The following is a 13,236-nucleotide window of genomic DNA, read 5'->3' on the forward strand; positions in this document are numbered from 1 at the left end:
CAAGGTATGAGTTACCGTGGAAATGTGCGTGGCTTTACGTGAAGTTTAGGTTTTATACATCGCGATTTGAGCGTGGAAACGGGAGTACGCAACATTTCTGTGCGTACGCACCGTTTATACATGAGGCCCCTGGTTTTTATATCTTCTATATCTGCTACCTAGTAATAAAATTGAAAGTTAGGTAGAGCCATGCCGCCTTCTGTTTTAAGTCGTTGTAGGGTCGCCCTTTTGAATTCCAAATAAATGAGGTTATGATTGAATCTCATTTCTTAAAAAATGATTGGTTAATGTATATGGGGATGTTTTGAAATAAAAACTAAAGCTTAGGAAGGATATTCATCTTGACAGTGTTAATTCTCCCTGGTAAAGTGAGATGGAGGGCAGACCATCAGGGCTGAGCGATTCTTATAGTCAAACAAGAAAATCAAATTATTTTTGATACAGTTAAAAGGGTAAGCTAACACCATACGTTAATCAGCTGGTCACATGTGAGCAGTCATTGAGCTTGATTGTCTGCACTGGTTGGTCGGAGGGTTATAAGAGGTCACTACATTCCTCTACATGTGGCTCACACCAGAGACCAGTACTTAAAAAATAAGCACAGGGAAGAAGCTGTCTGGTGTGCTCTGTAAGCTAAATTGTAAAGAAAGAAAGAAAGAAAGTCACCTGTAGTAAAATCACATTTTAGGTAAAGGAAAGAGCAGTGAGGGCAGCAAGAAAAGAAAACATTGTACAGAAAACTGCAGAAATTTTAAGGAAAGGTCCCCATAAGTAATGTGAAAAGAATTCTGAGGACACAGGGATGAAAAACGAAGACTGCAAATGTCGAAACAAATTACAAAAAAAAAAGTACAGAAAACATAAAGCATATATAGAAGTTGCTTTATTTTGCCCCTTTTCTCTTTGACAATTTTTATTATTTCTAGGAAGGATGCATTGTGCTTTCAGTTTGCAGAATGAGGACAACCTTTTCATTTTGTGTTTAAGTTGAAAGTGATTATGAGCATTCATTGGTTGTCAACTCAATACACAAAAAGCCCACCCTTATGACTAAAGACAACATCAATCCTGTTCAAATTTTTTTAAATGAATTGCAGATTAATTGAAGTGAGTCCCAGGCTATGTCCCATTAGACGACCATTTCATGGGAGCGCAACACCAACTCCCTCCGACTCACTAAGATTATGTAACTAACGGCTACACAGAAAATTTTCTGGAAAAGTCACATAATGTGACATAGCCAAAACAGAGATAGTAGAAGTTATTGAAACTGAAATTCAATTTTGTGCAGCATGCACATTTAGGCTAGAAAGGCAGAAAACTTCAAACAGTTTGTGGTTTGAGGCAGAAGTGTTGGAGACTGGCAAGTGAGTTTTGCTTGGAGCCCAAATGCCACATTTGATACTAATGAGTCTTATGGGAATTAAAAAATGGTAATTAGAAACCAAATATAGTGTAGGGCAACACACATACAATGTAGAAAGACGGGTAACTTCATATATTGTGTGAGTTCTGGCAAGTTAAAAAATAAGACCATCAAGGTCTAAGCTGAAAAAACAGGGACTGAGAGGAAAAAATCAAAATCAGATAAATAACTGAGGTCAAAACCAGAAAGACGCCTGACTAGCATAAAGGGTTGCTTCTCATGTTCTCTGAATTAGTATGTTTTTCTTTAAGCCTAAGTATTTTTAATTTATGGTTTTCAGCCACAAAGCTTTGAAATACAGTCATATGAAAAAGTTTGGGAACCCCTCTTAATTCTTTGGATTTTTGTTTATCATTGGCTGAGCTTTCAAAGTAGTAACTTCCTTTTAATATATGACATGCCTTATGGGACAGTAGTATTTCAGCAGTGACATTAAGTTTATTGGATTAACAGAGAATATGCAATATGCATCATAACAAAATTAGACAGGTACATAAAATTGGGCACCCCAACAGAGATATTACATCAATACTTAGTTGAGCCTCCTTTTGCAAATATAACAGCCTCTAGACGCTGTCCTCCTATAGCCTTTGATGAGTGTCTGGATTCTGGCTGGAGGTATTTTTGACCATTCTTCCATACAAAATCTCTCCAGTTCAGTTAAATTTGATGGCTGCCAAGCATGGACAGCCTGCTTCAAATCATCCCATAGATTTTTGATGATATGCAAGTCAGGGGACTGTGACGGCCATTCCAAAACATTGTACTTCTCCCTCTGCATGAATGCCTTTGTAGATTTCGAACTGTGTTTTGGGTCATTGTCTTGCTGGAATATCCAACCCCTGCATAACTTCAACTTTGTGACTGATGCTTGAACATTATCCTGAAGAATTTATTGATATTGGGTTGAATTCATCTGACCCTCCACTTTAACAAGGGCCCCAGTCCCTGCACTAGCCACACAGCCTCACAGCATGATGGAACCTCCACCAAATTTGACAGTAAGTAGCAGGTGTTTTTCTTGGAATGTGGTGTTCTTCTTCCGCCATGCAAAGCGCTTTTTGTTATGACCAAATAACTCAATTTTTGTCTCATCAGTCCAAAGCACTTTGTTCCAAAATGAATCTGGCTTGTCTAAATGAGCATTTGCTTACAACAAGCGACTCTGTTTGTGGCGTGAGTGCAGAAAGGGCTTCTTTCTCATCACCCTACCATACAGATGTTCTTTGTGCATTTGTGCTGAATTGTAGAACGATGGACAGATACACAATCTGCAGCAAGATGTTCTTGCGGGTCTTTGGAGGTGATCTGTGGGTTGTCTGTAACCATTCTCACAATCCTGCACATATACCGCTCCTGTATTTTTCTTGGCCTGCCAGACCTGCTGGGTTTAACAGCAACTGTGCCTGTGGCTTTCTATTTCCTGATTCCATTCCTAACAGTTGAAACTAACAGTTTAAACCTCTGAGATAGCTTTTTGTAGCCTTCCCCTAAACCATGAGACTCAACAATTTTTGTTTTCAGATCTTTTGAGAGTTGCTTTGAGGATCCCATGCTGTCACTCTTCAGAGGAGAGTCAAAGGGAAGCACAACCTGCAATTGACCACCTTAAATACCTTTTCTCCTGATTGGACACACCTGTCTATGAAGTTCAAGACTTAATGAGCTAATCCAACCAATTTGGTGTTGCAAGTAATCAGCATTGAGCAGATACATGCATTCAAATCAGCAAAATTACAAGGGGACCCACATTTTTGCACAGCCTATTTTTTCAAATTTGATTTAATTTCATACAACTAAATACTGCTTCACTAAAAATCTTTGTTCGATAAACACCACAGTACTCAGATGTTCCTAGGAAATGAAAGACATACCACTGTTATCTTTTTTGTTGAAAGTAAATTATTATGCAGGCTGAGAGGGGTTCCCAAACTTTTTCATATGATGGTATTTACTTATTTCGTGTCTATATGTTAAAATTCACTTTGTTAATTCTGTTTTGCTTCTTTGAATGTTTTCCAAAATAATTTTAAAGCAGCGTTGCTATCACACAATGGGCTGTTTGTAGGAGTTGTGCTCCTGGAATTTGCTATTTTTCATAACTGTTAATGTAGTATTGTGGTGAAGAAGACTGTGGATAACACATAAAACATTGTGAAAGTATTTTGAGTGTGGTGTAGAGTTTCAGGGCTAAGACTTTGACAATCAGTTTTGACTACAATTTAGGATTACATTTTGGGTTTGGTTATTGGGCAGTTTGCTACTTGCTTGTTTTGACTGTGATTCTGTTTAGTTCATCTCCTGGTACTTGAACTGAAGCTTGTCTTTTACTGCCATTCACTGCCTAAGTATGCCATCTATAAACAACACTGTAATGTGTCTGGGTTGGAATCCTTTTCTGATTTTACATACATTTTCTTGCATTGATTATTTTAATCTTACTCACATTTAGTTTTTTTTCAGTCACTGATTCTGATTCTGACATCCATTTTTGAAGATCCATCTTCATTTTGAAGGTTAATAATTTTTTGGACCCTTTCAAACATCATTTGGTTTCCACACTCACCACCATTTTGGACCTCTCATCATTAGGGCAAATATGCTTATTGATGGGACCATGCCCTCTAAGATAATTACACAATGTAAATAGTCCTCCAGGAAATCTCTTCCTCATCTGAGTTGCCATTTCACAACCCCTAACGTTTCCTGGCTTTGACATTTTGCTCTGTGTTTTTGACCTCAATTTTTGTCTCTCATTTTGGCTTTGATGCTTGTGTTTATGAATTCCCAGTTTTGACACTTTTTGTGTTAACTTGTCGATTGTCCTGGTCATTTGTCAAATCTAGTCAGTTTACTGACATGACAGTGGTGATTAAGCATGTGTGCTTCAATATGGCAATGATAGGAAACAGAATTTCCAAACAAAATGGTGATGCAATGATGTGAAATAAAAGCAAGAATGACAAAACTAAAAATAAAGATTAAAAAAAACAAAAACAATAAAACTAAAACTGACATTGTGAGGCACGGGTGTTTGAAACTGGTTGAAATTACATATCTCTTTTGTCAAAGAGGAAAAATGTTGTCAGAAACATGCAGGATCAAAGCCATTATATCTATTCAAAAATCGAAGCTCATTATCCTAATCAAAAAACAAAAATAGATGTGACAGAATAAGAAAAATGATTTGTAGGCCTAATAAATAACTGGGCCACATTATGTGTCTGAGGATTATTGTAAGAAATAAAAGATAACCAGCAGATGGTTAACCAAGTTGGAGAAGTAGTCAGTCAAAGCAAAAAGTCAAAACTGAGAGATTAAAAATGAGTGAAAAGGACAGGGCTTTATACGGATGTTGAGGACAAAATGAAGTCAAAAGCAAACCTAATACTAGGGTGTATTTAGAAGTGAAGCTAACTATACTAAAAGAGAATTTTAACATATCCCTCAAGGGATAATACATAATGTGACCGTTACATATTTGTAAGTTTAGATTAAGTTCGGGTTACAAGGGTATGCATGACATCATTAGTATGATAATCTCAGTTACGGGACACAACTTAATTGCGTCATGTAAAAAAAAAAGAAAAAGGAGACAAAAATAAAAATAAACTTTGTAAAAGTAAGTCAAAATGAAAACTTAAACTCAGGATTAAAATCCTCTTTAAAGAAATAATAATGTATATATAATAATAACAATTAAAAACAAGAACTGGTCACCAAAGCTGACCAAAAAGGTCTTTTGAGAGTTGTCCATGCTCTTGGATAGTTTCTAGTGTTGTGTCAAACTAGTAACGTCATGCATAACGTAACTTTCAGGACATGAACAGGCACCAGTGTACTAGTAACCATTCCATAAAATGGAAGCAGCTGTAAAAATTCAAAATGGTAGCATATATTATCAAAAAATATAATGTTCAAATGTGTTTTATTAACCTGAAACAAAATGCAAACTCAAAACAAAAGTGAAACTAAATCCAGTGTGACTTGGGGAATTTGAAAAATAAGATACCAGATGAAATGTGATGTGGAATGTGTTCATTCTGGTCCCCTCATCTCCTGTCCCTTATTGACTAAATACTGTACCTCTCTCACCCCCTAACCACCTAATAGCTAATGTATGGCGAGAGTACTAGCACAAGGATGGCTGCCGCCGCATCACCCAGGCAGGTGCTATACATTTGTGGTGCTTTGAGTAAGTTAGAAAAACCCTATAAACTGTAATTAATTTAATGAATGAATGAATGAATGAATGAATGAATGAATGAATGAATTACGGTGGCGCAGTGGTAGCGCTGCTGCCTTGCAGTAAGGAGACCCGGGTTCGCTTCCTGGGTCCTCCCTGCGTGGAGTTTACATGTTCTCCCCGTGTCTGTGTGGGTTTCCTCCAGGTACTCCGGTTTCCTCCCACAGTCCAAAGACATGCAGGTTAGGTGGACTGGAGGTTCCAAATTGGCCCTAGTGTGTGTCTGTGTCCTGTGGTGGGTTGGCGCCCTGCCCGGGATTTGGTTCCTGCCTTGCGCCCTGGATTGGCTCCAGCAGACCCCCATGACCCTGTGTTTGGATTCAGTGGGTTGGACAATGGATGGATGAATGAATGAATTAATTAATTAGGATGCCATTACAAGGTATTTATGAAGGTTCTCCAACATAATATACAATATAGGCTCCTGCCTTTTCATGTTTTGCAATCAGATAATTAATCTTTTTATTCCATGTTTGAAAAGTTATGATAGTTCTTCAGTTTCTTCCCTCACCAACGCTGTCTATTTGCACCACTAACAGATGGCTACATAGATAACAAGAGTGTGAACATTGACTACGAGGAGGTGCGACGTAACATTCGGAGCCAGGCTCAGCAACTAGAGAATAGCCCTGGTTGGCATAAAAAGGATGAGTTCTACGATGATGTGGGTTCATCTGACCAGATGAATAGGTAGGGTGGGGAGCTATATATATTGTTTTTTCCTTTTTGGCCAGCTCTGAAGGCATAATATATGCTCTTCTAGTAGACAAAGTTAAGGTCACAAGGAGTTGTGGGTGCAACCCATATTCAAAGTCCCTTCTTTTTTCTGTTCACAGCAGCCGAAATACAGACAACGGTGAGTAATCCAACTTCAATTCTGAGAACTTTTTTATCAGTGCTAATGATTGGCAGGAAACACTAACCTGCAAAGGGGAAAGATATTTTTTGAAGAGTTAAAGTAAAAAATAATGATCATCTGAAAACTGTCCTTACAGAGGAAGTGTATGATGATGTGGACATCATTTCTGAAGAGTTTCCGCCACCCCCACCGGAGCTCAGGTAATAGGAGAAATGGTGTCATCTGCAGTTGTGCTTATTCAGTTATCAGGAGGCCATTCATCTGAGAATAGTGCAGGCTGACATTCGGAAGTGAGGGACGGCCAAAGCATTCATTTTAGTCCCACTGACAGCCATAAGGGGTCTCCAGTGAATGAAATGTGAAATCTGTGAAAAGATTTAAGGCAAGTGAAATTAGAATAATTTGTCTTCACTCCTCATTATAGACAGCTGGCATTTGAATTTGATATAAAGTAAGAAATGGTGCCAGTTTGGGATTGCTATTTATAAATATGGAGGAGCGTAATGATTTGGTCAACTCAGCTGTTTGGCCGCTGGCTATACAATATAGAAAGAATACTACATTTATTTATTTGGCTGACGCCTTTAGCCAAGGTGACTTACAACATTTATGATACAATTGGTTACATTTCTTTTTGGTTTTCCAATTGTAGTGCAAGCAGGTCAAGTGACTTACTTGCTCCTGGACACACAGTGTCAGTAATAATAATACATATTATTTATATAGCACCTTTAGCAGGAGTGGGACTTAGCCAGTAGTAGGATTTGAACCCACAACCTTGGGGTTTGAAGCCCAAAGCCTTAACCACTACACCAAAGTAGAAAAGAGAACTGTAACAGTTCAGTCTGTAGTACTAGATGGTAACTTTAAGAAGTATTACCAGAATTGTTTCACTAATGGCATGTATACAGATGGCAAGGACTGATAATAATAAACTTTAACATAGTGTGTTGGGAGGGAGTGTTAACTTACCAATGAAATAAAAATAGTGGGAAAACCCAAAAATATCTTATCTTTTTAGTTTGGAGCCAAAGAAGAGCAAGAAGGAAGAGAAAGAAGAGAAGGACTTCCGGAAGAAGTTTAAGGTACAGAGACTCATCAGCTATTCTTCATGTCCTTAACATTAGTTTTTTGGTCTAAGTGACAAAAATAGTCAAGTCCCATCATCTGTTTGAAAAAGTCTGAATCAAAGTAAGTGAAGAAGACAAGCCGAGTACACCTGTATTGACCATCAGTATACACAGAGTGGGCAAGAGGATTGGAAAAGGCTGAAAGGGAAAGTAGAGAAAATTTGACAAAGTCAATCTTAGTCAGCACTTTCCTACATATGATTCAATCAGAAAGTCCATGTCACACTTGTCTTCTGTATTCCAATTCACACAAAGTGACAGATTAGCTGCTGATCCTTCTCCATATGGCCATATAACTCTTAACAGCCATTCAACTTCCCACTACTTATTTGGTAGCAAATCATGTTATATGTGAAAATCTTGTTCTGCTTATTACTTGCAATTACCCATCCAGGCATCCATTTACTCAACCATCTTAATCACATTTTAGTGTTATAGGGTCCTGGAGCTTATCCCAGCAGCATTAGAGGCAAATCAGTGACAGTCCCTAGAGGTGCTGCATCAAAAGGAACACTCATACTTAACATTGAGAAACAATCTAGGGCCAACAGCTAACCTAAGAGACCATATCACAAATTCAACTGTGAGATGAGATTGACGAAGCCAGTAAAAAAAAATTTTGAACACATAGAGAATGTTCAGCCTCCACACTCAGTCCCCTACGGTTGAGAGAGAGAATAATCTTCTAATAAGTAATAATCTTCTGCCATAATACTTACAAGTAAAGGTGTAATTGCACAATTAAGTACAAATGTATTGACTGTGATATTGATGAATAAAACACTGACATTGACATTCCATTCAGGATTGGTTCCTTCCATATATCTTGAGCAGCTTTGATATCTGGTAATGGAGAAAGTAGGTTTGAAAAATAGATGGACTGATAAGCATCTATAGGTACTAAACAGTTAATATATGATTGATGACTAATTGATGTCTGGGTAAAAGAAATAAAAAAAGAATGGAGGAATTTATTTTTGAAACAGATATAATGGTGCCACCTGAATCCATGAAGACAGTCAGTGAGGCCTGATGTCATTCCTATATGATATAAGAACATAAGATCAATTGTTATAAGAATTGACCATTCAAGCCAACATAGCTCACGAATCTCTGTTCACGAAAATATTCTACAATCTTGAAGGTTTTTTACATAATCAGATATACACAATTATTTTACAGTTTGATGGGCCAATTGAAGTACTCTGTCGTATGATGGTGGATCCCAATGCCAACATTAAGAAAGCTTCCGGGAAGGACCTGTCTTTGTCCCGTGGAGAAATCCTTAGTGTGATCCTCTTTGTCAATGAGAAGAAAGCCATCTGCCGCAACGAGAAGGGCAAATGTGAGTGGGACATGGGGATTGGTGATGGTAAATGTTTTTATTTCAGGATTTATGTCCAAAATGGCAGCATGTAAATGAATTTCAGTTGGTTCATAAAACCTCCACTTTCACACCTGTCCAAAGTGTCTTAAGCATAGTGTTGACATCAAAAGCATGTAGACACTTGTTTTGTCGTGTTAGGGTCTAGAGTGATCCTATTATCTCCTTTTTACTCTTTATCATATAGATTTAAACAAAATAACCCCAAATTCCTGCTATTGCCATTATATGTTACACTACTTTTTATTCTATGATCTCAGGCAACAGCATCGAGGACTAAAACAGACAAAGATGAAGTTACACATTTATTAATGCATTATAAATGATATGCCCAAAATAGCAGAAGACAATGAGTGCTACAAAATAATACAATCTTATAGCAAACTGTTCATCTTCCATCCACTATACTTACTACTAGGTGGCTCTCTGTCTTAGTATGTTAAATTAGTCTCTGGACTGGCATGTGATCTCTCTTCAGGATGAATAAACACATAACACCTGCATTGCTTAAGAAGACTTAAATAAAGGCTACGACTGAAAATTACTAGAAAAGTCACGTCATGTGGCATGACCTTTATGTCTGTGAATTATTCCTGGTGGAGGTGGGCCTATTGCTAGAACGTCCATTAGCAACCAGCCCAAACTAGTGGATGAATGGCAACAGAAAAAAAAATTGCTAATCTTTGGTTATTTCTCACTTTTTTTAGATGGTTATGTGCCTAGGTCTCTTCTTCTACAAGCGTAAGTATGACATATTTTTGCACTCCAAATGTGCATGTAGGTGTTAAAATGGCAGTGGGACTGAAATGGGATTATTTAAATATCAGCCTTTATTTTGTATTACTTTTACAATTAAAAGCTCCTGAAAGAAATTACTGTCAGACATTTGTGATTTTCTAAATGGTATAGGGCCTTGTAGTTTATTAGGCTTTACAGAGAATTTAAGCTTATATGTAGTGTTACATGAGACACTTAGAAACGGACACATCCTGGCTTAGACATTTTTTGAGATGCACTTCTGTCTTACAAGGTAGTTAGGTGATTCTTTCCATAATTGTTTTTATTTTTTTTGGATTAGTTTCAGGAGTTTTATACAAATTACCCCCTTAATGATGGCTGAAAGATCAATTCATGTGAAATAGAATATGTTGAGAATCTCAGTATTTTGCTTTACAAAGAAATTCAAAAAATAAATTGTCATTTGATTTTTACACAGCATGAATGGGATTTAGTTGCTATCTGGAAGCTGTTTCATTCATTATCTCCACATGCGTCAGTCTTTAGTGATGGAAGATTCACAAATGTATTTGTTCTCTTTAAATGCTTTTCATTGGGTCATTGATAATGAGTCATTGATTCATCAGCGCAAACTAAACAATGAAATTCAGCAGATCTCAAAGGAGTGCTGTAGTGCATGCGTGATATCGTCAGCATTTTTCGTTTCACAGGTAGATGTTTAAAGCGCAAGTACAAGTACCCCCAATCTGATGGATCATAAGAATCGAATGAATCAAATGAATCGATTCATTTAAATGAATGGTTTGAAAGAATTTAGTCAGTAAAGTGAATAAAAATATATTTCACAAAATATTTAAATAAAGATTTATAGTGGAAAAAAAAACACCACAGGTGTGTATATCTACAACTACCATAAGGCACTTCCTGGTGGGAGGAAGGGGTTGCTTCGTAACATCGACTTTTCACATACTGAGTTTTCCTGTGAAATAAAAAACACAGTAATGTGCACAATGGTACATTTACTGTGTCTTTTAAACAGAGCACTGGACTCCTCAATGGTGATGTTAACGAATTGATTTTACTGCTGTGGTATGCACTGCATATGTTACAAAGCCAAAAAACCTGTAAAACCTCAAAAAACTGTTCAGTGAGGTTTGCATTTCACAACTGCAAAATCATTTGTGAAACAGATATTAAGGTCAGATCCTCAAAACCGCATTCAAATGAAAGCTTCTGTTTCACTTATCACTAGTAAATGCCATGCCATGGATGTTTAATGTTCACGGTTTATTGCGAGAAGGTTAAGTGAATTTCTCACGACCGGTATGAAATGGTAACCTTGTGCTTTAAAAGTCTGATGGGTGACATTTCCTGTGATGTGCTGTCTCTCTAAATAAACACATTGTTTGAAAACTGTGCCCTTAGACAGTCAGAAAACATAAAAATAATCCTTCTCTTCCAATCTCATCTAACATGTCTTTAAAATATTTTGTTTCAGGGAAGGAGACATTTATGATGATGTCGAGAGCAGTGGTTGGTATCAATTTAAAATTTTAACACCACTTTTTTAGAATAAACTTAGAATATCATAAAAATGTTAAAGAAAGAAGATACAAAAACCATGAATCCACCAGATAACCTGCTAAGTAGATTAAAAAATGAGTGGATCAAAGGATCTTAATTCCATTATTTCAGGAAATACTTTATGGGGTAGCTGGGCAGTTACTGGGAAGTCTTACTCCACTATATATGGTAGAGAACTTCTTAAAGTTGTGAATTCCCCTTGGGATTAATAAAGTATCTATCTATCTATCTATCTATCTATCTATCTATCTATCTATCTATCTATCTATCTATCTATCTATCTATCTATCTATCTATCTATCTATCTATCTATCTATCTATCTATCTATCTATCTATCTAATGTTGTCACTTTTCTTTACTAAACAGATATCTACGACAATGACTGACAACCTGAGCCCCCATCCTATGAGTGCTTTTTGGCCAAAGAGTTCATTTTGCTTTATTTTTGAAACATTTAGTGTCTTCTCATCATGACAGATGAGAACACATGAAACCTGAGAAGCTGCCCTGTACCTCCTCATTCACCCTGCTGCTCTACCCTGCACCAAGCTTCATTGTGCATGTCTGCATGTTGTTTCAACCAGGATTAACCTGCTGCCATAATGGTGACAATAATAATAATAATAATAATAATACATTTTATTTATATAACGCCTTTCCCATGCTCATTTGACTGTGAATGTATGTTAAAGATGTTCACACCTTTGGACATCTAGTCACACTGTGTCAACAAAAGATCATCTTCTTCACCTTCTCCTGGAGACAAGGAGAAGCAATTCATTGTGACACGTCTACTAAAGATATCCTCCTAGAATTTTTCAGCCCACAAGATAGTTAAGTTCTAACAAGGTCAGACTTTGTAGCTGTTTGAAAGGAAAACAAAAATCCTTTGTGTGATTTTACAGAATTTGTGTGTCTGATAATTTATTTTCTTTGACCTAGTACCGTTGTTCACACTAACTCGTATTTGCCTTGTATATACTGTACCCCAAATAAAAGAATTCTTGTTTTTTTAGTCAAAGTGTCTGGAGAGTCATAATGCAACAAGGAAAATGTCCATGCCAAAGATGTGCAGCAACTCTACATTGGTCCGATATGATTGAGAGTGGGTGGTCTACTGGCATCCCAACAAGGACTGCCTTGTGCTGAATGCTGCTGGGAATAGGCTCCAGCTCCCCTCATTCACTCCCACCTGTATGTCTATTGCCCCTCCCAACATGTACAGTGGCAAGAAAAAGTATGTGAACTCTTACAAAATAACCACATTTATGTATTAATTTTTAAACATTTATCTGAAAATATGGTCTGATGGTCATGTAAATTACAATAATGAACACAAACAATCTGTTTTATCGAATAATGCACAAATTATTGTATCATTCTTGCACTTGCTGAATACATCATTCAAATATTCACAGGTGTAGGATGGAAAAACATGTGAACTCCTAGGCTGATAAGTTCAACAAAATCTAACTGGAGTCAGGAGATGATAAACCTGGAACCCAAGCAATGAAATGAGACTGGAGGTGTGATTTAAAGATTCTTTACCCAATAAAACAAATGACTTGAATATTTTGAGTTTTCCATTCATAAGAACAGTCTTAATGTTTAGCATGCCTCACAAAAAAAGAAATCTCAGAAGATCTACGATCAAGAATTGTTGATTTGCATAAAGCTGGAAAAGGTTATAAAATAATTTCAAAGAGTTGAGATATTCATCAGTCCATAGTTAGGCAAATTACTGCATGTTGGAATGGAGATGATCTGTACTATGGCTACTCTCCCTAGAATTGGGGGCCCAGCCAAGTTAACTCAAAAAGTACAAAAGAGAAAGCACAGTGAGGTAAAAGAGAACTCTAGAGCAACAA

General features: G+C 37.0%; 1 protein-coding gene across 1 annotated transcript in view; it reads left to right on the top strand.

Moving 5' to 3' along the window:
• Positions 1-12,376, top strand: part of si:ch73-40i7.2 (FYN-binding protein 1) — a 39,982-nt gene extending 27,606 nt beyond the window's left edge. Inside the window, exons 9-16 of the mRNA XM_028816184.2 lie at positions 6,212-6,362; positions 6,509-6,528; positions 6,668-6,731; positions 7,553-7,616; positions 8,844-9,006; positions 9,753-9,786; positions 11,282-11,316; positions 11,735-12,376. Of these exons, the coding sequence (XP_028672017.1) occupies positions 6,212-6,362; positions 6,509-6,528; positions 6,668-6,731; positions 7,553-7,616; positions 8,844-9,006; positions 9,753-9,786; positions 11,282-11,316; positions 11,735-11,754 (551 nt within the window). The 3' untranslated portion in view covers positions 11,755-12,376. The remainder of the gene's footprint in view (positions 1-6,211; positions 6,363-6,508; positions 6,529-6,667; positions 6,732-7,552; positions 7,617-8,843; positions 9,007-9,752; positions 9,787-11,281; positions 11,317-11,734) is intronic.
• The last annotated feature ends 860 nt before the right edge of the window (positions 12,377-13,236 follow it).

This window comes from Erpetoichthys calabaricus, chromosome 12 (genome assembly GCF_900747795.2).
Source record: "Erpetoichthys calabaricus chromosome 12, fErpCal1.3, whole genome shotgun sequence".
Taxonomy (NCBI): domain Eukaryota; kingdom Metazoa; phylum Chordata; class Cladistia; order Polypteriformes; family Polypteridae; genus Erpetoichthys; species Erpetoichthys calabaricus.